Source organism: Mugil cephalus, chromosome 16, assembly GCF_022458985.1.
Source record: "Mugil cephalus isolate CIBA_MC_2020 chromosome 16, CIBA_Mcephalus_1.1, whole genome shotgun sequence".
NCBI lineage: Eukaryota > Metazoa > Chordata > Actinopteri > Mugiliformes > Mugilidae > Mugil > Mugil cephalus.
The window spans coordinates 14,727,185-14,751,860 of record NC_061785.1 but is presented as its reverse complement, the minus strand read 5'-3'; the positions used below and the strand labels follow the sequence as shown (position 1 = coordinate 14,751,860).

The following is a 24,676-nucleotide window of genomic DNA, read 5'->3' as shown; positions in this document are numbered from 1 at the left end:
AGTTACAGACACAGAGTTGGTGAAGTAAAATCACATTTTTTGCATTGTTTCTCATCTTAAATTACGCACAGATGTCCAGCTCCAATACGCACTGGTCTGTCTGCAACCAAACCAAACTTTTCTGGGTAAGTAGCATATTGTCGTTTAGAGCAGCTCATACTCTACACAAAACGCCAATCATCCACTAAATGGGCTACAATTGGCTTGGTATATAGATGAAAGAAGGGGTAAGGGGCTGTTTTCCAGCGCTGACTCTTATTGGGTACTGAAGGCTGTTGACGGGACAGTGTACCCTCAGAGTTGATTCAATTAGGTGTCAATCAAAAGGTCAGAGTTCTGCACCAATTTAAAAAATTAATCACCGGGTAAAATTTACGTGTATTTTGATAAAATACAAAGATTGCGACGTACCTTCTTCTTCGTCCAAGATGTCGAAACAGCTCTTTGAGGATTTTTATGGAACTAAAAGTAGTTTTTGTACTGAAAATACGACCGAAATGGACACTTTGGACCCTAATCGCTACAAACGGGGCATTTTGACCTGGATAATATTGATTGTTGGATCAATATGAGGCTCATTTTTATTGTTTTGAACAAAATGTGTTGTGTCGGCTGTGTTAGTTAAATCCTATAATGGTTTATATCCATGAAATCAGAAGAAAATGAGCTTTCCAACGGCATATTGCACGTGGCATCCACTCAAACATAACTCATGCACAGAGCTACGATTTGTTGAAAAAACTACTGCCGTCACATATACGACACAGCGGGACGTTAAGGGATTAACGATGTGATTGGGCCAGCCCGGCGCCCAGTGTTGGATTTACGGGGTGGTCAGACCAATATATGAATTTTTTTTTTTTTTTTTTTTTAAAAAGTGTCGGCCCAAATAGCACGTCGGCCCACCGGGAAAATGCCCGGTATGCCAGGTGGCCAGTCCCAACCTGGCTCTGAGCTGGTATGACTCATTCTCTTCCTCAGACTGGCATCCAAAATTAAAGGGCACTCTGTGACTAGCCTCCGTCACTGCTACAGAGTCCTCTTGTTGACAGACTCATGAAATTACTATGATCACATTAGAAACTGCGTTAATCTCCTTCCCTGGGCAGACTAAAGAGAGTCTCCCACTGAGAAGTGACGCATGTTTCCTGGTGACAATGGTGGAAAAAAAGCTGCCTCTTTTATCACGTTCAGTCTTAATGTGCAGTGGAGTGGAACTATGGCAGGAGTCTCAGTGATATGTTTGATGGGACTGTTGATATGAAGACGTCCTTAAGCTGCTGTCATGTTTTAATCCATTTACAGCTATTTATAGTTCATTTATGACTGAATCGTGTTCCATTAATTATACGAGTGACGTATGCAGGGATTCCTTTTTGTTTGTTTGTTTTGTTTTGTTTTGTCTTTGCAGCAGTTAATGATCCCACATGACGCTTGGTTGTCGGTTCCCATCAGTCTGTTGCCACGGCCACGCGGCAGCCATCAGCCGTATCGATCCATGGTCAAAAGGTGACTTTTTGTTTACATGCAAAAGTTCAATCGCAGCTCGCCTCATTTACACTGTAATGACAGGATGGACGGGAAGGAGAGGGTTTATGGAGGGCAAAGTGGGGAGAGGGGGAGGAGGAGGAGGAGGAAGGAAGAAAAGGAGCTGAGACATGAAATTATGTAAAGAATGGGCCAAAAATCTTTTTAACTTTTCCACAGCATAAGCCACTGTATTCTCTATGTATCTTGATTATATTTTGCATTATTAAAGTCAAATATCATAGAGTTACACAGAGTAAATATCATACAGTTTATCATAGAAACGTGGTATGGTAAAAATATCACATCAGCTAGATATGATCATCAGAGTTACAACATAGTATAATGAAAGAAACTCCTGAAAATTGTTCCTTAAAAAGTCTTTACCTCTAACTATATTTTTTGGAGCATTTCAACCATCAAGGGCATCACATTATAAAACATTGGTGCGGTTGTTAAGCACATCAGTTAATAGATTAAAATATTTAATCGTGATTAATCGCATGATTTTCATAGTTAATGCAACTGAATCACGCTCATCATTTTGCATTCAGTAGTAAACTATTTAAATAATACGCAGGTCCAAATATTGTTGTTTTTTTTTTTTACTTCAAACGTGCAGTAGTGAGGTGGTGTCTGGGATTTCACCTGGGGACTGAATAGGCTCTCGGCCAATTGCGAGCCAGTTCATGTTAATGTGTATTTATGTGTATCTAAAGGTTTTGTTTGTCCCTTTGGCACTGCTGAGACGTGCATGGCCATATCATTTGACACAAGGTCTGTGAAGGTCTTTATTCTTTAGAAACGCATTCAAAAATCTGAACCACAGCCAACTCTAACGTTGTATTCTTCTGAATGCAGCACATCACTAACTGAAAGTAGCACTGAGCTGCAAGGCCAATATACACGTGATCGTCTCTGATTTGCCAGATTTAGTAGCAAGATTAACATGGTCTCTGGTAAATGCAAGGCCACCCCTTGGGACTTGGTTGTGTGTGAACCAATACGGCTGAAACTGCTTCTGTGGGAAATCATAAAAATATCGTCCCTTTTTAGATAAAGACAAAAAAAGGGTGGGAAAAGGGAGAGAAAGATGCAGTGATGTAACAACGGTTAATGATGATGACATTTAAGAATAATTTAAATGTCACAGTTCAAGGAGAAGGTGGCGAAAATCATGCAGTTACTTTACCTGACCCTTATTTATTGCTGATGTGAACAATGGCTGTAGAGGCAGGGAAGAGCCGGACCATTCTGTGCTGAATTTCCCTATTGTGGTTAAATGATTTTAATGGGCCGTTAATGTACTTCTTATTCAAATCGTTGCGTGATACAAAGGAGTGGTGCCGGACAGCCTCATTATTGTCCCTCTAATGAGGCTGCCCGGCACAGAAATAAACACGGAAGTAAATTTAGCCATTATTATGTGAGTGCGGCAGCAACAGGTAGCAACTTCACTCTAATGAGGTTTTCTCTGTTTGTGTTTTTTTTTTTTTTTTTTGCTCGTCAAAGGGAAAGAGGATGATTGAGCAGCACGTGCATCCTGTACCCAAACAACAACAACATCCGTTACTACGCATAATGAGTTATGCTTAACCCCTGCAACCACACACACACACACAGACTATCACCAGATCGTGTTGTCGTATGTTACTGTAAATTTCACTGTGTATGGATCAATGTGTTCCTCTGCTGAAATAGCCCTTTGCGTAAGGTACAGTACAGCTTGGCAAAAAACGGACGAGGTGCGTGGCGCTATAGCTGATGAGTTTTAGGATTCCACGTTATCGCTAATTCGGCCGATCTGACGACAGCAGTAGCAGGACTCTCTGACATACGGGCAAGACGCCGAGCACCACTGCTTCCTTTGACAAATTTGCAGTTCTTATCAATTTCCTGCGGCGTGTAATCGGATTCCTCACTATTGACTCCCATTTCAGTGGAAGCCGGGCGCTGCCGAGCAGGGTCGAGAAGCCCGAGACGTTCACAAAGCTCTGAGAGAAGGGAGTGGAAATCTGACTCCTCTCAGATTTTCATTACTGGCTGCTGATGGAAGGATGGACGAGTGAATGACTGGATTTATATCTGTTGCCTTGGATAACAAGTGGAAGGACTGATAAATAACAGGGAAATAAACCAGTGGCAGCGCTGACTTTGTTTTATTTCACACAGATGTCTTCTGCACACAGCAAACACGGTTATATGTGATATTTTTTTTTCTGGGAGCAGACAGATTCTCACTGTCCAACATTATGATTTGTAACTTGGACTGAAGACCAGAAAGGGAAGAAATGTGCAGTAAGAGTGAAGGATTGTCATAATAACATTACATCTAGCAGAAACGCACGTATTAAAGTCACTGGGCTGACACTGACACTTTTAAATATTATCTGTTCAGGTTTTTTCCTTTTAGAGGAAACAGAACAAGCTGTAAAAAAAAAAAAAAAGAAAAGAAAAAGATCATTATCAGCTTATACAGCTGTGACTACCATCCTGACAATATTAATCCGCCTGTTGGAGCCCTTGTTTTGGTCTCTGCAGCTGAACTCTGGAGGGACCTGTCTGGTGTTTGTTCTACTCCTATGCTAGCTGCTGCCATAAAAACAGGGAGTCCCTTTAATTGTGCTGCCCATCAATATTAACACGTCATGTGTACTGATTACTGTGTTCACTATACTTGCATTTAATACACATTAGCTTTGCATCCTGCCGGGGAGGACTGTTAGTGCGGTGGATGTCTGAGGAACATCCTCATGAATGCCAGGTCCAAAAGATATTAGCGATAGTCCATGTCATTCACTGTGTGGTCAAATCTTCAGTTTCTGGGTGGAGCAGGGTAGATTTTCAAGGAAATAAAGCAACCTTCACTTGTTTCGATCCACTTTGTACTTCAACAGCACGAAACACAAGCGGTAAAATCCAGAAATCAACTCCAGGCAAGTGGCTTGTGCGTTTCAGACACACGCTGTCAGCTCAGAATAAAAATGTTCATTTTTTACAGCGATCCTTGGTTCGAGCCAAATACGTGGAGGATTATATTAATACCCTCAGAACATTCTCCTGTCTGCCGCTGCCAGTACTGCCAGTACCGGCAGCTGTGTTCTTTGTTGGTTCCCTCATTTTCATGAACCTGTTGACTGAAATACACACAGGAAAAAAAAGCCAAACTAGGTGAGGACATTGCGTGTACTCGAACTCCTACACACACACACAGCATGCAGAGAACAAATTAATGCAAGGACAATTGTTATGCCGCTGGTCTTTTAAAATGCCTCCCTTGCTCATATTCGTGTCCATTCACTTTGCTAATTAACCCTAAGAAATTCTAATAAATTCAGACGGAGAGAGGTCTCATGAAGGTCTGTAATTATCAGCAATTAAAGCCATTTAACGTGAATTTGTCTCCCAAAATATTTTACGGCCGACCTCCAGCCACAGAAAGCAGCAGAGAAGCTTTCACAGGGGACTTTGAGTTCTAGTTTCAAGAGGCCTGGTACCGAGTAACCATTGATATTATAAGTCAGAACCGGTTTGGCAACTTTCCATTTATTGACCTCATCCTTGACATGGTTTGGAATTAGTTTGGTTTTCCATGTGTTTCCTGTTTTAATTTGTAAAGTTCTTCCTTGGTGTTTCTTGTCTTGTCCGTGTCTTGTCCCCCTTTGATTGGTGGATTGGTTCACCAGCCCTTGAGTGCTCCGTCCTCATTACTTTCACATGTGTCTCGTTAGCCCCTTGGCCCACGTGGGTACATATAGCTCTGCCGTTTTTTTTCACTCTGGGTTAAGTCGTCTGTGGTGTTAGCCCGTTTGTCCTACTGTTCATCCTGTTTTTGGACACCCTGCCTCCCCTGTAGCATCTCAAGTCATGGTTTAAGTCAGGGGTCTTCAACATTTTTCAGACCAAGAACCCCCAAACTGATGGAGACATTAAGTAGGGACCCCCTCCTGGCTGTATGGTTTACTCCATCTTTACAGTCAACCGCAAGCATCCTACTACAAGTTGAAATAAATGACGTGTCGATCAAAGTCCTAGCTGGATGTCATCAACGTCTTCAGCACTCATTTCTCTGGAGTATCCCGCTAACGGATGTTTGTCCAGTGACGGCGGCTGGACTCTCATCCTGCTCTCACAAATGAAAGCTGTTCTCCACCCGTTTCATTATTTTTTCCTATGATGTGAAACTCCAGTGACAAATAATTTCTGTTGCACCTGAGCCCCAGTATGAATCAACGCCGGTTATTGCGTCCCAAGCCTCTCTTTTATTCAACCGCCATCGCATTTCCGTACGTAGAGAACTGGAGGCTTGGCAGTGTGATGATTTCAAATGTTGGAAAAGTGGTTGGTCGGTGTCCATTTTTCATTCAGTCACAATTAAAACAGGACAGGCTGTGCTGGTGTCAGTCCCTTTTATCTGAATTGTTTCTCGTCGAGAGACGTGAGCACACTACGGCGATCCAGCCTGGAATGTTCTTCTCTGAGATCATTTTGTTCTCGCAAAAACTCAGCTTAAAAACACAAGAAAATGTGAGGTGTATTGCTTGAAATGCGTGAAATAATCTGCCAATAGTACAGGAAAATTTAACTGGGCCAAGATATACATATATATAAAAAGTTAATATTTCTAGTGTTGGAGAATTCAGGCTTCCAGCATCCCTGGAGATCTCTCCCACCCCCTCCGCTGCCTCTTCCCCCTTCTGCCACCAGGTAAACGGTTCCAGAGAATCCGGACCAGAACACTCAGACTCGACAACAGCTTCCTCCCCCGGGCTGTCAGAGCGCTGAACACCTCTCCCTGTCCCTCTCCCTCTCCCTGTCATCATCAACACACGCACTCCCATACAACCACAAAATCCCAAGCATTGGACAAGCTTTGATGCTGAAAGAACAATTTGAAGAAAAACTAGTTTGTGCATGTCTGTTTTCCCAACTGGATTGCTGTAATTCATTACTGTGTGACTGTCCAAATACTTCTTTAAAAATCCAACAATTTTTTCAAAATGCCACAGGACGAGCACTGACAGGAATTAGCAAGAGAGACCACATTACTAATCCAGTAACTTCTCTTCATTGGCACCCTTTAAAAGCTACAATATAATTTAAAATCCTCCTCCTCCTCCTTACATACAAGGCCCTCAAAGGCCTAGCTCTATCATATCTGAAAGGCCTCATTGTACCATATTATCCCGGTAAATCGCTTTGACCTGAAAGTGCAGGACTACTTGTGGTTCCTAGAATTTCAAAAAGTACGATGGGAGGTAGAGCCTTCAGCTATCAGGCTCCTCTCCTGAACCAGCTCCCAGTTTGGGTCCGGGAGGCAGACACTGTCTCTACTTTTAAGGTCAGGCTTAAGACTTTGCTTTTTGACAAAGCTTAAAGTTAGGGCTGGACTGAACCATCCCGTAGGCCACATTTACACACATCCATTTTTGGGTGAACAAACATAAGTCTTGCACGTTTGGGACGACCGTCAAGTTGGATCTGGATTTTTTGGTCACTGGAACCTTTTTGAATCCAGGTCCCAGGGTGCAAAAGACAAATATGGAGCCTGTGCGGTTTCTTTTTTTTCATTCTTGTGGACGCCTGAGACGAGCACGATGATGTCATTGCCTCGACCCTCCAGCCCCCGACATGTCATAACAACACCAACAACGTCAATGGTGGACTAGAGGGTTGGGACGGCGCTGCATCAGATACTGACCTTTGTTGGGTGGCTACAGTTATATATACTGGTGCTTTATCAGTATAATGAGCTAAAATGGATTAAGGGCTGTGTTTGTATATGATGCACAGCGTTGATGCACATGCTACGCGTCGTCTTCTTTTTTTTTGTTTTGGTTGAGTTTAGGCCTGGGATATGTGCGACAGCCTGTCTGCAATTGGATGCAGTTTTGCAATGGATCGATATTTTCAGAGAAATTCTCGAAACGGCGCCAGTGGACATGGAGGTAAAAAAAACGTGTTGCTATCGGCCTAAGCTGCTGGGCGACAATGTACTCGGCACATGTCCTCTACTCTCTTCTCTAATTTTATTCCCTATTACTAGTCATGCAGTGCTGTGCTACTACTGTATATCTTCTAAAGTGTCTTAAGATTCGTATTGTTATTGACACTGTACAACTAAAACTGAACTGAAGCCACTTTCAGCTGAGATGGACCATTGCATGACAACCCTGCACAAGTATTTGTTTCTGTACAGTTTTTATAAATATATTTATACTTTGCACGACATGCATCTGTGCCAACTCTTTAAAATTCTAGTAAAAAACACTTGACTTGAGTATTGAATCTTCAAAATACACCTGTGAGGTTACTATAAAATATTAATTCATCTTGAAGGACTTACTCCAACAATAAACCAGTTACAAAAAAATACAAGATTTCTTTTCAGATTAATTTAAAGGACATGCTTTCATGAGAATAATGCCTGTGTGTGTTTGTGAATTACGTCAGGCTTATTTGTCACCGGCTCCTGGTGATTCAGTGCCTTCACTGGGGGCGGAGGAATTGTGGGAAAGCAAACGCAGAGCTTTCCGTTGGTTGTTATTCCCTCTGCCTCCGCCTGCTCTGGTTCTTTGGAAGCGCCTTCGACTGTAAACAGAAGAGGAAGCTGGGGGAAATGATGTCGCTGAGCTGCAGTTGTGATGAGTGGTGTTTACCTCCGAGTGTGCACGTGTGTTTTAGTTTTGATATACTGGTTATGTATCATCACAGATCTGCCAGATCTTCTTAAAAAGCCTTTCTCTAGTTGACAGATTTAACGTATTTCTCTAACAGTGCATAACACCTCCCAATGCCTTAAGCCCCAGGGAGTCTGCTGCCCCTACAACTCTTTTGGTTGGAGTGTCATTGCTATGAGGTGGGGGTGTCTGGTCTGGTCTGGTCTAGATGGATGGTACATGTCTAAGGAACAGCCAGATGAAGGCCAGGTCCAAACGTTTCCCAGAATATCATTCAATTGTCACATGATGATCAGTGTTGTTTATTTCGCCAGTCAGGGATCTTAATGTTGTGGCTCCATATCTGTACTTACAGGGAACCAACTGGCTTCAAAAGAACCCATAGTTTATTTGAAATAAATCTTTCCATTTTGACAAAAAAAAAATCAAAAAAATCATCTACAAGTGATGAAGATTTCACATTACCACCAGCTGAAGTGCACTTGAAGCTATTTCTGGTGAAGAGAGCAAAATTAGCTATTGATGCTAATGAACAGAAGAATCCAACATCTGTTGACCACCACTTATTGACTCGGTTGGATGCGCATTTCCAAGTCAAATCCTTCTGCTGTAACAAGAGTCGTACGCTGGCGTAGTGGCCACACTTATCCCACAGCTCCATTCATGTAGAACCGTCATACGAACACACGCTGCGTTGACCTGCAGATGTTGACATAGCATCTCAGCAAGTCGACTGTGTTCTGTCCACCTGCCACTTGAAAGACTTATGCAATGAGCGCAACCACCTCGATTCAAGTGATACAGAAAGAGAACGAGGAGGACACACTGACAACATTCGCATCTTTGTGTGGGTTGAATTAAACCATCAACCGCAGTCAACAAGATGACAGGCCTCTCTTCTCTTTTTATTTCTCTCCTCTCTGCTTGTTTTTGTCTTCCTCATTTTCCAATAATATTTCACCGGCGATGTTCCCCTGTGTGTGCGCGCGGCATTGTGCGGGTGAAAACACAACACGCGTGGTTTTCCTGCCCAACTCGTGGAAAAGTAAACACGGTCCGGCCGTGTGAATGTTTAACTGTATGTGTGTTCTCCAAACAGATGTCAAAACCTATGATTATATAAATATGAGGTTGTGTCCGCGTGCAGCCAACTAATAAACATTTAGCCATTATTGTTTCGGCTCCGCGTGCATGACTAGTGCAGGTGACTGAGACTTGCAAAATGTAACTGGGGAGGCAGTCGGAGCGGGTGGATGAGTCAGCTGAACAATTACCGTAATACGATTCCTAAATAGCCTATTTAAATATAGCAACCTTTATAGTTGCTATATTTAGTATTTTGCCGGTTTGATAAAGCTAGTTAAGGAGTAATATCTGTGGGTCTTATTCAGAGGGTTGGGATGATGTGGTTGTTCGTCTGTGCCATGCGAATTATGTCATGGCAAATTACAAAAGAAACTGGGTACAACTGGTTTTTGTTTCTTTCTGTCTTTCTTTGGGAAATCCAACAGGCTAGCATGTATTTTTCCCACTCAACGGAAACCGTACAGAAAATGAGGTTTGTGTATATGTTTCCGATTTGATTCTAAATAACGGCAACGGCAAAACCTACCGCGTGTGCCTACCGACAGCCACAAGTCACAAATCACCAGTTTTAGAAATACGGCCATTCAACGGAGGGGGGGGGGGGGGGGGGTCCGCGCCCCTAGGGGCTCCGTGGAGGTACTGCAGACGAGAAGCTAACAGTGCAGCTCAGTCCCATTAACATCCATGCTCGCACTTGAAATAAAAAAATATATATTTGAACTTGTGTATTATTTCAATAGCTTAATATTGAATGCAAACTTATAATAATGTATATTTCTAAATAGCACTAGGCCAAGTTTAATATAGCACACATATAGTAGGTAGGGGGTCCCTACTTAATCTCTCCATCAGTTTGGGGGCCCTTGAGATCCAAAGAGAATTGTAATTTCTTCTCTTAACCGCAACAAAGGATGAAACTCTCAAGCATCTCCCGCTGCTGCTTATCCAGCCCTGTCTATTGTCAGTTATATCACATACATCCTTCCATAAATAAGCGTAATCCTTCTATATGTTCTCTCTTTAAAAAAAAAAAAAAAGTCTCATTCATTCATTGAGTCCCTCATTAAAGCAGCACTGACTTTGTCTCCGGTGGAGGCATGTTTCACGTGAGTCGTGTTACTGAAGCTTCACAGGCGTGACTTTTATAAATGACTGTTTCCTTCTTTAAAAAAAAAAAAAAAAATATATATATATATATCATGTGATCCTCTTCAAGATGTTACTTTCAAAGCTATAGACCAAAGCTCTTTCACTGGCATACGTTATACAAGGATATTTTTAAAGCCTGTGTCGGTGAAAAAAAAAAAAAGCTTGATCCTTGTCTCTGCAGCTCAGACTAATTCATTCTCTCTGTCTAAATCTGATCGGATGTATATGCCCCGCTCAGCCGGCATCTGGGGACAAATTGAGGGGGAAGAAAATCTCAAACTGAAATGAGGAGGAGGAGGAGGGGGAGAGAGTGTCAATTACAAGCATAATCTTTACCTGCTGGCTGGATGTCATGCCCGTTTTATTTTACATGGGAGCGTTCAGACAGCCTGATGAACGGACTGTATGCCAGGGCAGGGAGCCACGCAGGTTTTTCGCGCCTCCTCCTATTCCACCCTCCACATGAGGTGTCTTCTGCTTAACTGGCCGAGTCCAAACAAACCGCGGGGGGTGTAGGAGGAGGAGGAGGGGGGGAAGTAGTAAAAGGAAATGAAATACAGAAGAGGAGGGTGGCGGCTGGAAGTAAAGAACAGATTAATGATGGGTGATATGACTGTAATGAAGGAGGGATATAGAATTAAGGCAGAACAGAATGAACATGTAAACAAAACCGGAAGTGAGGGAAAACAAGGGGGACGGGGGAAAACAGCTGTGACAACAAACAAAACAAGGGAAAATGAGGCAAGAAATTGAAAAAAGAAAAACTATCTGAGAAGGCAAATGGTAAACAGAAAGAAAGGGGTGAGGGAAAGGAGAGAAGTGAGATGGAAATGGAAAAAATGTTAAAGACGGAAAGATTAGAATTTGATGGAAAGACAAATAATGAGAGAAGAAAGCAAGAAGGGCCAAAGAAATAAATAAGATGGGAAGGAGAAAGAAAAACAAAAGAAAATAAGAAAATATACCAGATTAAAATGATGATTTTGAGAGTATAGAGTACCTGTTAAGATGACATCATTTCTTTACAGTTTTTTTTAACACTTCATCATAGATTTGACCTTAAATTGTGATTCGTGTTTTAATATGAGGTGTTCATTCTGAGTGGCTCTTCGTGTATCCAGCCAACAGGTGTCACTGTAGAGCGACGGACATTTACCGCCGAGGAGAAACGAGAAGTAAAAGCACGACGAAATAAAAGCAGAAGTCATCACGACTCGCAGCGAGTCCAGAAATAAAAATAAAACGTTTGTTTTTTTCCATTCTCTTTTTCTATCTAATTACAATAAATTAATGAACATTGCCCCATCATACGTTTTGTGTTTTTATCCGATATAATTGCCGTTTGAACCACATTTCCCAGAATGCACTGAGCGGGGTTATAGGTTATTCGGACAAGAGTAGTTCTCCGCACAACTGCAGCCCGCTAATACTGTCTAATTAGGACTTTGGACCCTTTATTGTGCAACATTTCTCTTTATCTCACACATGTATATGAGCTGACGGGCTCCACTCAGTCTGCATGAGAGACGGCGACGGTGCCGCTGTGCGGAACGACAACAATCACCCCGTCCCGTTGGACTGCTGCGGAGGGCTCAACAACATCGACTACTCCAAGGTAAAAGTCGTGATGCAAAGTTGTTCTATGTCTCCGACTTTCTCATAACCCGGTGCAGCTGAGAGGTAGAGTTTCATGTTGTTGTCGTGCTGAACTCTGCTGCTGCTGCTGAGCTCTGGCCACCGGAAGACAGGCGGTACTGTACCTTTTCCCCCCTCTGTCCAAAATAAAAGCATGGCCTTCTGCAAAGACAAATGTTTAAATAAAACTTTATTCAAAGAGTATACATTAACAAAAACACAAATATACACCTAACGCCACAAATAAATAATAATAATAAAAAACATAATAGTGCTGGGGAAATAAGAATCTTTATAAGAATTATTTAATTGTAGAAGCAGTTCTAGTTTTATTTGTCACTGATTCTCAGAGCGCTGTAATGAGCGGATGTATTGTTTGTGCTCAATGCTACAAAGGACAACAATTAATTCAATTCAGTTTTATTTATATAGACTCAATAACTATGCAAATTGTCTCAAGGTGCTTTACCAAACCAGTCCTGAAACTCCCAGAGTAAGCACATCAGGAAGACACCTTGAGCAGAAGCTCATATTTTATTTATTTATTTATTTTTAATTTATTTTGAGCGTTAGTTTCCAAAAGACTCCAAAACACCACCAACCCTCCAGAAGCAAAGCAAAAGTCTGATCTATAATCCCGATAACAAAGTCAAAACAGCATCTGCCTGAATTTCCCCACAGCTGGACAGTGCCACAACAACAATTTCTGGACATTCAGGAAAAAATAAAAATAAAAAAATGATTACAATTTTAGCCGGATAGAATTTTTAATTGCATTTGAAGAAAATCTGTCATTTTGAGTCATCCACAAATTGATTCTAGTACGGCGTCACATGCGCTATGAAAAGGCCTCTGTTGGAGATAACAAGGTGAATTACTGAACATTAGACACTGGTCAAGACTTGAAGAGCATGCAGACTGCAAAGGGTATTCCAGCAAAGACTTTAGCAGGAAAAATACACAACAAACATTATGAAATCAGTATTAAAAAAATTCGAGCTTTGATCAATGATCAAAACAACACCCTCCTAAATACTGGGCTTTCCTTACAATAATAATTAGTAAAGTAAAAGTATTTTTGGATGTGATGTGTCTGTATGTACACATCTGTATGTATGTGTGTATACTGTGTTACCAGAGCTGGTAATAAATATTAGTGAGGGGAGACCTGCATGTTTTAAGAAGTTGCCACTAAGATATTGAATGTTTTGTTCTGTTTCCAGTTCAGGAAGATTGTATTTTTAAGGCATTATCAAGGCGTTCAATATTCCAGCGGTGATTCAAATGAAGAGAGGTCAGCAAGCAGGTATTTAGATGTGGAGGCTGGAACACACTGACCAATAGCTTGGGGTGAAATATATTCATGACATTTTGACCAGAATGTTTGAGTGGGTGTGCAGAGTTAGAAGGCATGAAAGTTACCACTGCCTTTCTCAGAAAATAAAAAAAAGACTACAAAGGTTGACATATACAGTGAGTTACCCTCCGAACCTGCATGTAAATCCCACACCCACGTATCCTTACACCTCACTCGCCCACACACTCGCTCACTCATTATAAGTGGGTGTGTAGTGCTTGAAGCGTACTGTGAATGGGTGTTATTTGTCTTGTGTAAAGTGTGTTGGGTGAAATTAACTAAAATTGCAAAGTCGTGTGACAATGAAAAGGTGTTGTAATTAAATATAGTATAATATATTATTATATATTTGATATCCATAGTAGAGGTTAGATATTTTTGTTTGTATGTTTTAGCTGAAAGTTTAACTTCATATAACAGTGGGGGTATTTGCAGACTCTTGTTTTGTTGTGTTCATTTTCTCTTTTAGACGTTTAGGTGTTTTAGCAATGTTTCATAATTAGCTACAGAGCTAATACGGTTTATTTTTGTGCGCAATTTAATATGACTCACTTTTGGATGCAGCCTCAAGTGGCCTTTAGAGGAACTGCACCCGTCCCCGTCTTAATTTTCACATCTTTTATTTATATATTTATGTATTTTTTTTTCTTCCAGATGGACTTATCCCTGATGGAAGAAGTTCTAAAACACATTAATGTCTGTGACCCCAGCTTTTGTGTCGCTGTGATCGCCATCGTTTTCAACCCTCTCTTCTGGAATCTGGTAAGAGCTGTGCTACAGTAGGTCACACTGGAGATGTTGTAGCTACGTAATAAGATTTCTTTCTTAACCTTGTGTAGTCCAAACCTTGTCCGGTTAAGTTCAATGAGTTTCATGGCAAATCAAGTTTAAAAAAAAAAAAAAAAAAAAGAAGAAGAAAAATGGCTCATGTGACGAAACCCTTTGGCAGCTCACACCTGAAACTGAAACTGCAGTATTTTTAGAATCCAATTAAGAATCACTTTCCAACATCCCAAAGCAACAGTAAAACTAATGCGATTGAGGCTGTGAGAAAACACAAATCATGAAATACTGAAGAGTTAACCGTAGTTCCTTTTTCCAACCTCATGCTGCATTATAAATTCCTTGCAGCCGTACGTTCTCCATGACAAGATAAACACAATTTATTTCTAGGTGGGAAGCCAGTACAGGATTCTGTATTTTTTTGCAGCTGCTCCCTCCTACTGTTGGGATCGGGGTACGTACTGGACGGGGGAGGTTTCATCAACAAATGCCCCGCGGAAATTGTGTATCTGTCCAAAGATAGGCTGGCGAGGCTTTGTCAAATCAGGGCAAACTCTCTGCACGAGGTTGCTGAGCCTGATAAAACTGATCATCATCTTATCTTAAACTGTCTCAAGCTGCACACAGACGAGATGTCACCACGCGTGATTTGATACCTTATATTTTATTGTGTGCGTTACATATACATAGCTTGTGTACATGCATTACCTAATAACAGGCTTCCATGTGACGGCAGTGCACTGTGGAAAAAGTCGGACGCAGGTGCTTTAGATAAGTGGTCAAGTGCTTTGAAGACTTGAGAGGTGTGTTTGGGGAGTGAATCATGCCAAGTCTAATTATGCGTGGAGTTTTGCATACTACTGCAGACAATGAGAGAACTCAGAACTCAGTGTTGTGTAGCATTTATTCCGTCTCCACATTGTTTTTTTGGCTTTTAATGAGATGTAGTTGCTTATGAACGAGAGTAGCCTGAGGTAATCAGAATCTGTTCTTACCAGAAGATCTGTCAAACCTTCTGCAAAAATTCAGAGGAGCAAAGTATGTGATGCTAAGGTGTTCTAGACAAATGCCTAAATTGCTTTTAAATATTTGTCCTTTAAATTTATTTCGCTGTCAATAACTTTTTACAACAAACACGGCAGAAAAAACGCACCGGTCTTCAACGGGAGGTCCACGACAGATGTCTCATCTTTGGTTGATTAGACTTTTTTTATATACATTAACACATTAACCCTAATCCAACATATTTTAGTAAAGTGATAAATGTAACATTAGCTCTAGACTGAGTTTAATATAGAACACATATAGTAGGTAGGGGGTCCCTGCTTAATCTCCCCATCAGTTTGGGGACCCCCCCTGGCCCCTGCTCTAATGGACCGGCCTGGCAGATCTTTGCCGGAGCACAATCGGTTCCTAACAGAGCGACTACAGACCAGCTTTCCACCGCACAAAGAAATGCAGGGGAGGAAGTCTGTCTGGTTTCCGGGCTCAAACGACATTAATGTGAAAAAGAAAAAAAAGGTAAATTACTAATTCAACCTTCCTACGAGATTAAATTCAGAATACCCAACTTTTGCATATAAATCGGCATCTGTCACATACACGGCCCGGCCATGTGTGTGTTTCAAAGCACACTGGAGTGTTAAATCTGGTGTCTGGGGTGACATTGCCGTGCGGGTGCACCCGTAGAGATGCATTTTACGTCAATCAGAAGTGTCTGGTTTGTCGGAGCCTTAGATGGAAAAATCCAAAGAAAAGTTCTAAACAAAGTAACTGAAGGAAAGAAGGAACAGAGGTCTTTTCTCTAGATGATGGGCGCGAATGTTACTTTAGTGCTCTTTGTATTAGAAAATTGAGTCAGAATGAATGAATCAAGTTCCGTCCTTGTTTTTTCTTTTTCAGTGCCTTGTATTTTGAGGCTGGCCCACATTTGTATGAGGCCACCACTCCCCCTACCATTATCAGACCTTTTTAATTGACTGCTGGTTTCCACTAGAGGAGTTACTGTACCGCAATATGATGATTTAACTACGTCCGATCAGTCTTAATTTAGGTGTAGCGTTCAGTACATTTTACAATGGTCTCTTGATCAAATAAAACTTCCGGAGCATTACATAAATGTGACTTAGTTTCTCTGCTTCAGCAGGTGAACATCATCTCATTTCTCCATTAATTAACCTTTTCACAATGGCTCGTTTGACCGGTGACTCTTTTCACAACGACACCCGCACCGTGCAGCAGGACACATGTCCATCACACAGGAGAGAAGAAGAGAAGCCAGTTATTTGTTACCGGGAGTTCTTGCTCTCTGCAAATGCTGCTAAATTATCCTTTTCAAGCATTATGCCGGGGGATGAGCTGCTAGCGGCTGTAATTGCGTCTTTTCAGGCAGAGGGCATTAGGACAGATAGGTCTTAGATATATACGCATAGGTAAAAGAACAAAATGATGCGTGTTTTATTCAACTTTTATGTCTTAAATAGTAAAGAACGAGATGTGCACACACGTGTGGTATCCCCCTGATGTGATGCTTTTCTGATCACATGCATAACCACATGTGAGGCTTAAATAAAAATAAAAAATGGCGCGCTGTTCATTAGGGCACAAACTCATGTCTCTATGTTGCTATACACGTGGCCCAGGGAGGATGCTAACATACAGAGTCCTGATGACATTTTAATGCTGGTAAAGTGCATCTCACGCTGCCTTGTCTCAGGTCGCATTGTTACATGGCCTCATGGGAAACACTGTGCTGGATGTGCTGTGCTGGTAACTTGCAGCTGATAGTGGTGAAGGTCTGTCGAATGCGTGAATCAAAGTGTCTGTTTAGGAAGGCATCTGGCTACGTTCCTAAAGATACGACTGGTTAAAGTTGCAGTAGCTAATCCCTAGTTTAATGTAAAGGTTTTGGTTTTGTTTCTCAGGCAGATTTTTCACATTGCAGACCCTAGAGCTGTAGTTGACGCAGACCTGAAGAGCTGTGATTGGTTCAGTAGTAGCATGTTTCTGATTTAGTATTTCAAGTTGCTTCTCAATCTCCTCAAGTTTTGAATTGATTGTTTTGGGTCAATAAGGGTGGAGCACATCGAGCAAAGATTAACTGAAAGAGGTTTGGAGATACAGAGATTTGTAGCTATGACTCTACGATATATTAATTTTGTCAAATATTTCAGTCGCTATTGTTGAAAGTGAAAGTAGAAACAAAAGTCTGCCCAACTGGCAAAAAAGACACTACACCGACTAGTGTTTGAGTGGAGTTTTTACAGACTGACAGCGCACAAGTATAAATGGCTTACAGCGGTGTCGGCTACGTACGTAGGTTATGGTGTCTCTGTCCCGCAGAACACTAAAAGAGCCTTTACAGTATAATTGAATGATATGTTTCACAAATTTGTTTCATGGCCCTACTGTTAAGATAATCAGTTTTTTACAGTATATTACAATGTGCATAATGTAACTAAAAATACATGAAACAGGGAGAGGATGGATGGAAAATCTGAGGTTGTAGTTACGTAGTCATGTAGAAGAAGAACTTCAGCTTATGTTCACAGCAAGCATCAGACTGTGTTCCAAGTCACATTTGTCATGCTCATTTTATCAGTTCTTACAACTGTGGTGGAATCAGAGGCTGTAGGACGTAGAGTCACAGTTGGACGCCAGCAACTGGAAACCATGGACTTAACTGTCCAGATTCCCTTGACCCCACTCGGTCATGGTCTCCAGTCCCCAGACCTGAACCCAGTAGAGCTCCTTTGTGATGCAGACAAGCAGAAAACCAACAGCATGTTTCCGACAGCACATAAAACCATGAACAATGCCACTTTTTCCACGTCTCTTTGGAAAAAGTGGACTCTTCGTGCTCTATGTGTTAATGATGCGCTTTAATTGCAGTGTCCGATAACACAGAAAGGAACTCCTCATCCGGCCTTTAATAATGAAACCGTATTTTGAATTTGCACCGAACGTAGTGTACCTACTAAGCCACACCAAGGCCTGTCCCTTGAGTTTGTGGTGTGTGCGTGCAGATCAGGATGTACCAGGCTACCTCAGCTTAACCTTTTATCTTTAATCACACTGACATGAGCGCTGTCCACGAATGAAAAGACAGTATCGCACACGCATGGACATGAAGTCTGATGCCTTAGGCTACATTCAGCTACAGAAAAAAAAAATCAAAAGTCATATTAAAATAAAGTTTATTCATTTTTGTTGAGCAGGTAAATCGATAAAGGAATGGAATCGTGGTTTTCTAACCTAGCTCCAGGTTAAAATTGAATGCTCAGTGGGGCCAGGAGGTCAGTATGCCACAGTGCCGCTGTGACACATTGACCCTCTTATGGAACAGGGCCAATCCTGCAGTTTACTCCGAAGAACAATCTTCCTACGGTCACATCAATTTTGGGCTTGGTGCGCTCGATTTGTTGGAAATGTAAGAATCTCGGCAGGCTTACCTGACCTCGGTAGCACCTGCACAGCGTGGGCTTCGAATGTGTCTTTGTGTTTGTTTCCGTGCATGTGTGTGTAGGTGGCCTGCACAGTGACTCATGAACGGACGAAGCCAAGTCTCTGAAAGCCTCTTAAAGCTTTTCCCATCGGAAAGTTCAGATGCGCATGGACCCACTTGTCCGTAAGCCAGTGGAGCTCTGAAGCCTCATTAGACCGTGCTCGCTGTCTGCGGTGACAGTTGCTTTCGTGGTTGCCATGCAGTAATCTGTACAATCATATTTATGTATTAACTGTGTCAAAGCTCACATAATTTTACATGAAAAAATCGAAACAACAGCCCAGTCTTCATACATAATACCTCATGGCTTATGACCTGAACAATATAACATTACCATGTAGGAACCTGAGGACATCATGTCAGTTCTGTTTCCAAATTACTAGTTCGCTTTTACAGACTTTCCAGAGGCTCAGTTCTATTTTCAAAGACCCTGAACCTGATTTTGCCATGGTGCTCAGTACAACTTTATCTGTCCTGAAGGCACTTCAGTTTGACAGCAATAAGCAGTGTCCATGCCTACACAGGCGGCAACCAACACTCAACGTTCAACAATATTAACACAAACCACACTAACACTGTCAGAGATAACATTCAGGTGTCCTCCTGTGTCTTCCGAGAATGCACAACTGCTAGGTGCGTTAACAGAAAATGAACAATAATGTAAAAAGTACTTATTAAAGGCAAGTGTTAAAAGTGCTTCTATCAGAAATCAGGGGTTTATTCCAACATGGACGGATTTAGATTTAAAAGACTAATAGCAGAGGGGATAAAGATCTGGAATAACTATTTATTTTCCTAGGTGGTGCTTTAAAACGCCTTCCTGAGAGCATGAGCTGAATGTTTGCAGCTAGGATGTGGTCATGTTGCGTAATAATAGCCCAGAGGGAGGACAAGTCTTCCCGCTGTGCCTCAATTATTTTGGAACACACCCTCGCAATTTCGTTCGGCGAATTTTTGTCTTTTGCACCCATCCCATTGAAGAGAAATGAATGAAAAGGCTAAAAGGCTTTCGATAAAAGACTTACAAAACAAGCGCTGTATCCTCCTACTTACATTAAAACAGTTCAGCGTTCTGAGAAGACGAATCCTTTGTTGTCCTTTTGATGGCAGTCACCTCTGCGTTGACATCAGATTTTAGTTGTGAGTCAACTAAAACAAACAATCCCCAAGTATCTGTAGGAATCTACAGTGTCCACCTCCACACCATGGATGAAGTAAGCAGCTGGTTTACTTTGATTCATGCTAAAATTAATTACCATTTCATCTTGGACACGTTTAAGTCAAGACCATTTTTGTCACACCAGGTGAAAAAGGCAGAGACAACATAATTATTATTTGGACGTGAACCCTCCAGAAGGGAGAGGGAGCAGTATCATCTGAGAACTTAATTGTCGTCTATAACAGACCTGCAGCTGTCCGTGTACAAGATTTGCTTGTAGATCTTGTCTAGAATCTACGCTCAATACTATCATCCAGAACAGCCCACACACCGAGTACCTAAAACGTACAACGCATCACTTCTGCTGTGGCTGAAAGATTACCCACCAGTGGTTATCCCCGGTGACAAAGGCAGGATTGGGGCAGGATGAGCAGTCGGCTCGTGTTCCTTCTCACCTGCTGATTTTTTCCATTCAGTCTGTCCCACTCACATCTCTGGTTTGTTATAAGGATGGTTAGTGAATCACATAGTACTTCTTTTCTTTTTCTTTTTTTTTTTTTACCTGTATGACATCTCCCCCTGTTACCACTCCCCTGTGATCCCCGGGTCTACATATCCCATCACCATTTATACTCTTTACCCCTCACTGTCCTCTTAAGCCACTTTTTTAAATATGTGTTTTTCTCCTAAATGTCACTGCATCCACATTTCATAGAGCTGTCACTTTGCTCATCGAAAACAAACATGGACGTCTTTCTGCTTTGAAGGAGTATCGTAAGTCCACTTACGCAACGAAACGCAGTGATGATTCACGGCAAAGGATGATCATAAAACCTCATCCTAAAACTTGACTTTAGAACATCAGCGACAACTGTCAACTCAGTGGCAACATGATGACGGGACTTTTGTTAGTTAAGGGTGTATGAAAAAAGAAATTGTGTTCTTCTCCATGACTGACTTGATTTATAGCTGCCAGAAATCAATTTTATAATGCGGTATGTTGACACAAGGAAGGGGGAAGAAGGATCATGGAGTACTTTGCACACATCCTTGTTTTATCTCTCAAAAGGCAAGTCTTTGCAGTCCACCTGCACTGACTGATAGGCAGTTAGGCTCCTGCTCTGTGGCTACAGCGGCGGAGCATATGGAGAGCCTGCGCAGGCCCTAGCGCCATAGTTGACGTGCGCCTCCCCAGAAATGTAACTGTGCGACACCATTGACACACAGCACAAGAGTTTGGGTGTTTTGTTTTTACATGACGAGCCAGACTGAAGTATTAATGGCTCTCAGCTCAACTTGCGTTGGTTACGCACCTTTAGTCTGAGCGTTTAGTCAGACCACCAAACCAAACTTCTGGTAAACAGCATCCATTCCAGATGCAACAAGGACCTGATAAGAGTACAAAGCTAAAACATACAGCAGTATTGCTATGTTAGCTAACTGCCATGGTGCATTGTGCACAATCTTCTTAAGTGCAACACTAAAAATGAAACAACAAAACAAAAGAAACGTTTTGTTACCAAGGAGTACCAAAAAACAAATATGAACAACTAGGATTCCGACAACTTGTTGATATAGTCAATGACTTACATTCAGTTTGTGTTCAGCACGTTGACAAGTCACCAGGTTCGCATTCATCCACGATTATGGCGTCTCTCATTAACAGACATGCCGAAAACGACCAAAACATTTAAACCTATTGTCAAATTTTGGTGAAATTCTTTAAACAGACACATTAAGGCGCGCACTTTGTGCTGCTTTGGTAAGACATTTCATTTCTCCAAAGACTGTAGGAGTCCTCCAACCAATCAGATCATTTTCTGGATGATATTACAGCTGCATTACAGTTGGCACAAGTCAATGAATCATACTTGATCGCTGTTAATTAATACTAATATTAATTAATTGCAGAATATGCACTGATTAAATTTCCACACAAATGTTAGTTGTTACCCAACAGTGAAATAATATTTTTTTTTTCTAGCCCAACCACAATGTGTGCATATTCAAAGAAACCCTGAGCTGCCAAGGGCTGTGTGAGAAAACACAACATGACCCAGTTGAGCACTCTAGCTAGTTTGGAAATTGTTCTTGTTGTTTTCAATTGGGATGGAAACCTTTTTAAGGCGTACAGCAGACGGAGAGGACAGTGCTGCGTGAAATACTGTACTGTTTGTGCCCAATGGTTCATAGCAACTGTCTACCTCCACGGAGCTATTAACTCGAGGATGTACATAGGGGATGCTCAAACATTCACATGACGTAATATACATTAGTGGCTTCACACTGTTTCACTGATTGCCATCTGGCAGTAATACGCTAAGAAAGTGGCATTGCTACGAGCCGCCCACTCATTCAGGTGAGCTAGACATACAAATATTACATAAACTGAAGTCGGCGTCCGGTCTCTCTCCACCACTGTCACTGGACTGTGCTGCCAAAGACTGAAAGCAAGGACAACTGTGATGAATAAAACAAACACTGTTTCCAGCTGGAGGCCTATAAGAACCTTTATTAAATGAAAAGTCCTATTAACAGGGGTAGTATTATTCATTTTTTAAGGTCATGGTAAAGTAGTCATCAAAAAGTGACAGAATTAGACACATGCCATCTTTTTTCTCACGTCCCCTCTTTTGATGAAGCTAAAAGCACTTAGGCATAAAAGCAGGGTTATAGTTGTGGATATAGCCAAAGGTTTCTTTTTGTGCCATATTCAGTTGGTCAGTTAGACCCTTGTAAATTAGTCACCAGGGAAACAGAGGTGTACAGTATTCCTGTGTCGCATGGACTGCAGATGTTACAAATTTGTGTGTCATGCATGATTCGACCGCATTTAGGATGCAAGGACAAATGCCTCGTTGGCTTTTCTTTCTGGTTGGCAACAGGCCGCCTCAGCCCCGGGTACCTTTAACTATTTAAAAGTTCGATCCAGTCCTGAATGAGATGAGATCAAGTTCGAGGCTGCATCAGATAAATGTCACAGTGACATCTATCTAATGCAGTGGGAGGAAAGTGGTCAGCCTGTTCCTTCTGGGTTTATCTCTCCGCCTCACTCTGACATCTCAGCTGAAAATTCACGTGGACCTGACGCCAGGCTTTAGATAACAGGATGTGGGAGCCGACTGTAAACACGGCAGCGGGATTCGTGCGCAAAGCTGTATTCTGCTGACCTTCAAAGTAATGACCCAGGCCACCGGGCCCAAAATGGGTCGTAAAATACGGCTTTAGACCAGAGGCAAGCTCCAAAACAGAGAGAAATGTGACGTTCTTGCTTGCTCTCAGCAGTGACATGGGATTCTTGTAAAGATGCTAGGTCAAAATAAAAAAAAATAAAAATCTCCACAGTTTGCATGACATGAACGTGAAGCAAATAGCCATGCACAGCTAGTTAGCAACAAGCACCACATTTGACCTGCAACCGTTTGCACTTTACTAACTCACGTGATAAAAAAGTCGCCTCGTATTGGTATGTGCAGAGATAACGAACGTCAATTTAACTGAGCGTAGTGCTGAGGGCGCATGAGACAAACAAAAAGACAAGGAATTAAAAGTTGGTACCCCGCGTTGAAGAGCATGCCTTTGTGTTACACGTGACAGATGTTGGAGGTCATTGTCGCAATTAACGCTTCATCCTCACACGGCTTTCGAGTCCTGATCACAGCTGAGGCTAAAGCCAAACATTTCCAATTAGAGGCACAAACCGAAAGGCAGCACCCTGTGAAATTGCGCGTAATGAGCCGTGCAATTAAGCGGCGGCTCACATGCACACAAAAGTGCACTAGGTGATGAAATGCTCCCATGTTGCGCCCGTGCTCCGAAGAGGTCTTATCTGGCGCGAACAAAAGGGAAGTGCAACGTGATGTCAGCGTGACCTCCCGCCTGTCTCGGGTTATTTACAAACTCCCAACGCCGTCCAAAATACATGCAAAAGCGTAGGGACGAGGCGGAGGAACCTCACGCAGCTGATTAAGTCCTCAACGGGTGAGAGAAAGGTGGAAAAATGAGTCCGTTTGAAAAATTGGTCGCGCTGAAGGGACAAAGCAGCAGTAATGAAAATGACTTCAAAGCTGGAGACGGGAACACGTGAGGATCAGAGTGGGAGGCGGTGGGATGAGTAGCTCAAAGGATGTGTCAGTTCAGCTGTCACCTCTCCACATTGTTTGCTGGAACACTTCAAATGTGGCTCATTTTGGGAGAGCCAGAAAACATTTTTCATTTAATCTAAGACATAAGAAAACGTAGACAGTAAGGTTTCTGATTAGATATGGCTCAAAGTCTCAAGGTATCTGGTCATGTTAAGACATGTCTGTGTCTATATGTTCAGAGTAGAGAGTGTAGGATGTAGATAAATGCGTACTATAGTTATTTGTTTTTATGGCCCTGCAGTTGCTTTTCTGACACCCTCACGCACAATGAAATTCACCTACCAGCATTCAGTCACAATAGTTTTATGGTCTGACGCAGTTTGTCTTAGACCACAAACTTAATGGCAGTTATACTTAGGATGATTATTGGAGAAACTGCGTCAGCTGAGGACTTTGCATTCGAAAGTGTTAGAGTTTGCCTGCGGCCTTGTGTGTGATTATGAGGAGCCAGCTGCAGCTGAGAACCCCTGACGTGACGACGTTTTTGCACTGTCAGACTTCTTCGGCTAGGTCTTTAGGGTTTAGGCTTCAGAGGAGGCTGTTGTTCCTCAAATGTCCCAATTGCCTGTTAATTTGAGTTTGCTGTTCCATTTTGCAACACCATCATTACGAGAAACTTGTGTGATTGACCAATCACTGGGTCCCTGCTCC

The 24,676-nt window shown here is 42.0% G+C and overlaps 1 protein-coding gene across 1 annotated transcript in view; it reads left to right on the top strand.

The window, feature by feature from the left end:
• Positions 1-11,697: 11,697 nt before the first annotated feature.
• The window catches only part of pemt (phosphatidylethanolamine N-methyltransferase), a 53,305-nt gene continuing 40,326 nt past the window's right edge, over positions 11,698-24,676 (top strand). The window contains exons 1-2 of the mRNA XM_047608139.1: positions 11,698-12,057; positions 14,089-14,196. Of these exons, the coding sequence (XP_047464095.1) occupies positions 11,962-12,057; positions 14,089-14,196 (204 nt within the window). The 5' untranslated portion in view covers positions 11,698-11,961. The remainder of the gene's footprint in view (positions 12,058-14,088; positions 14,197-24,676) is intronic.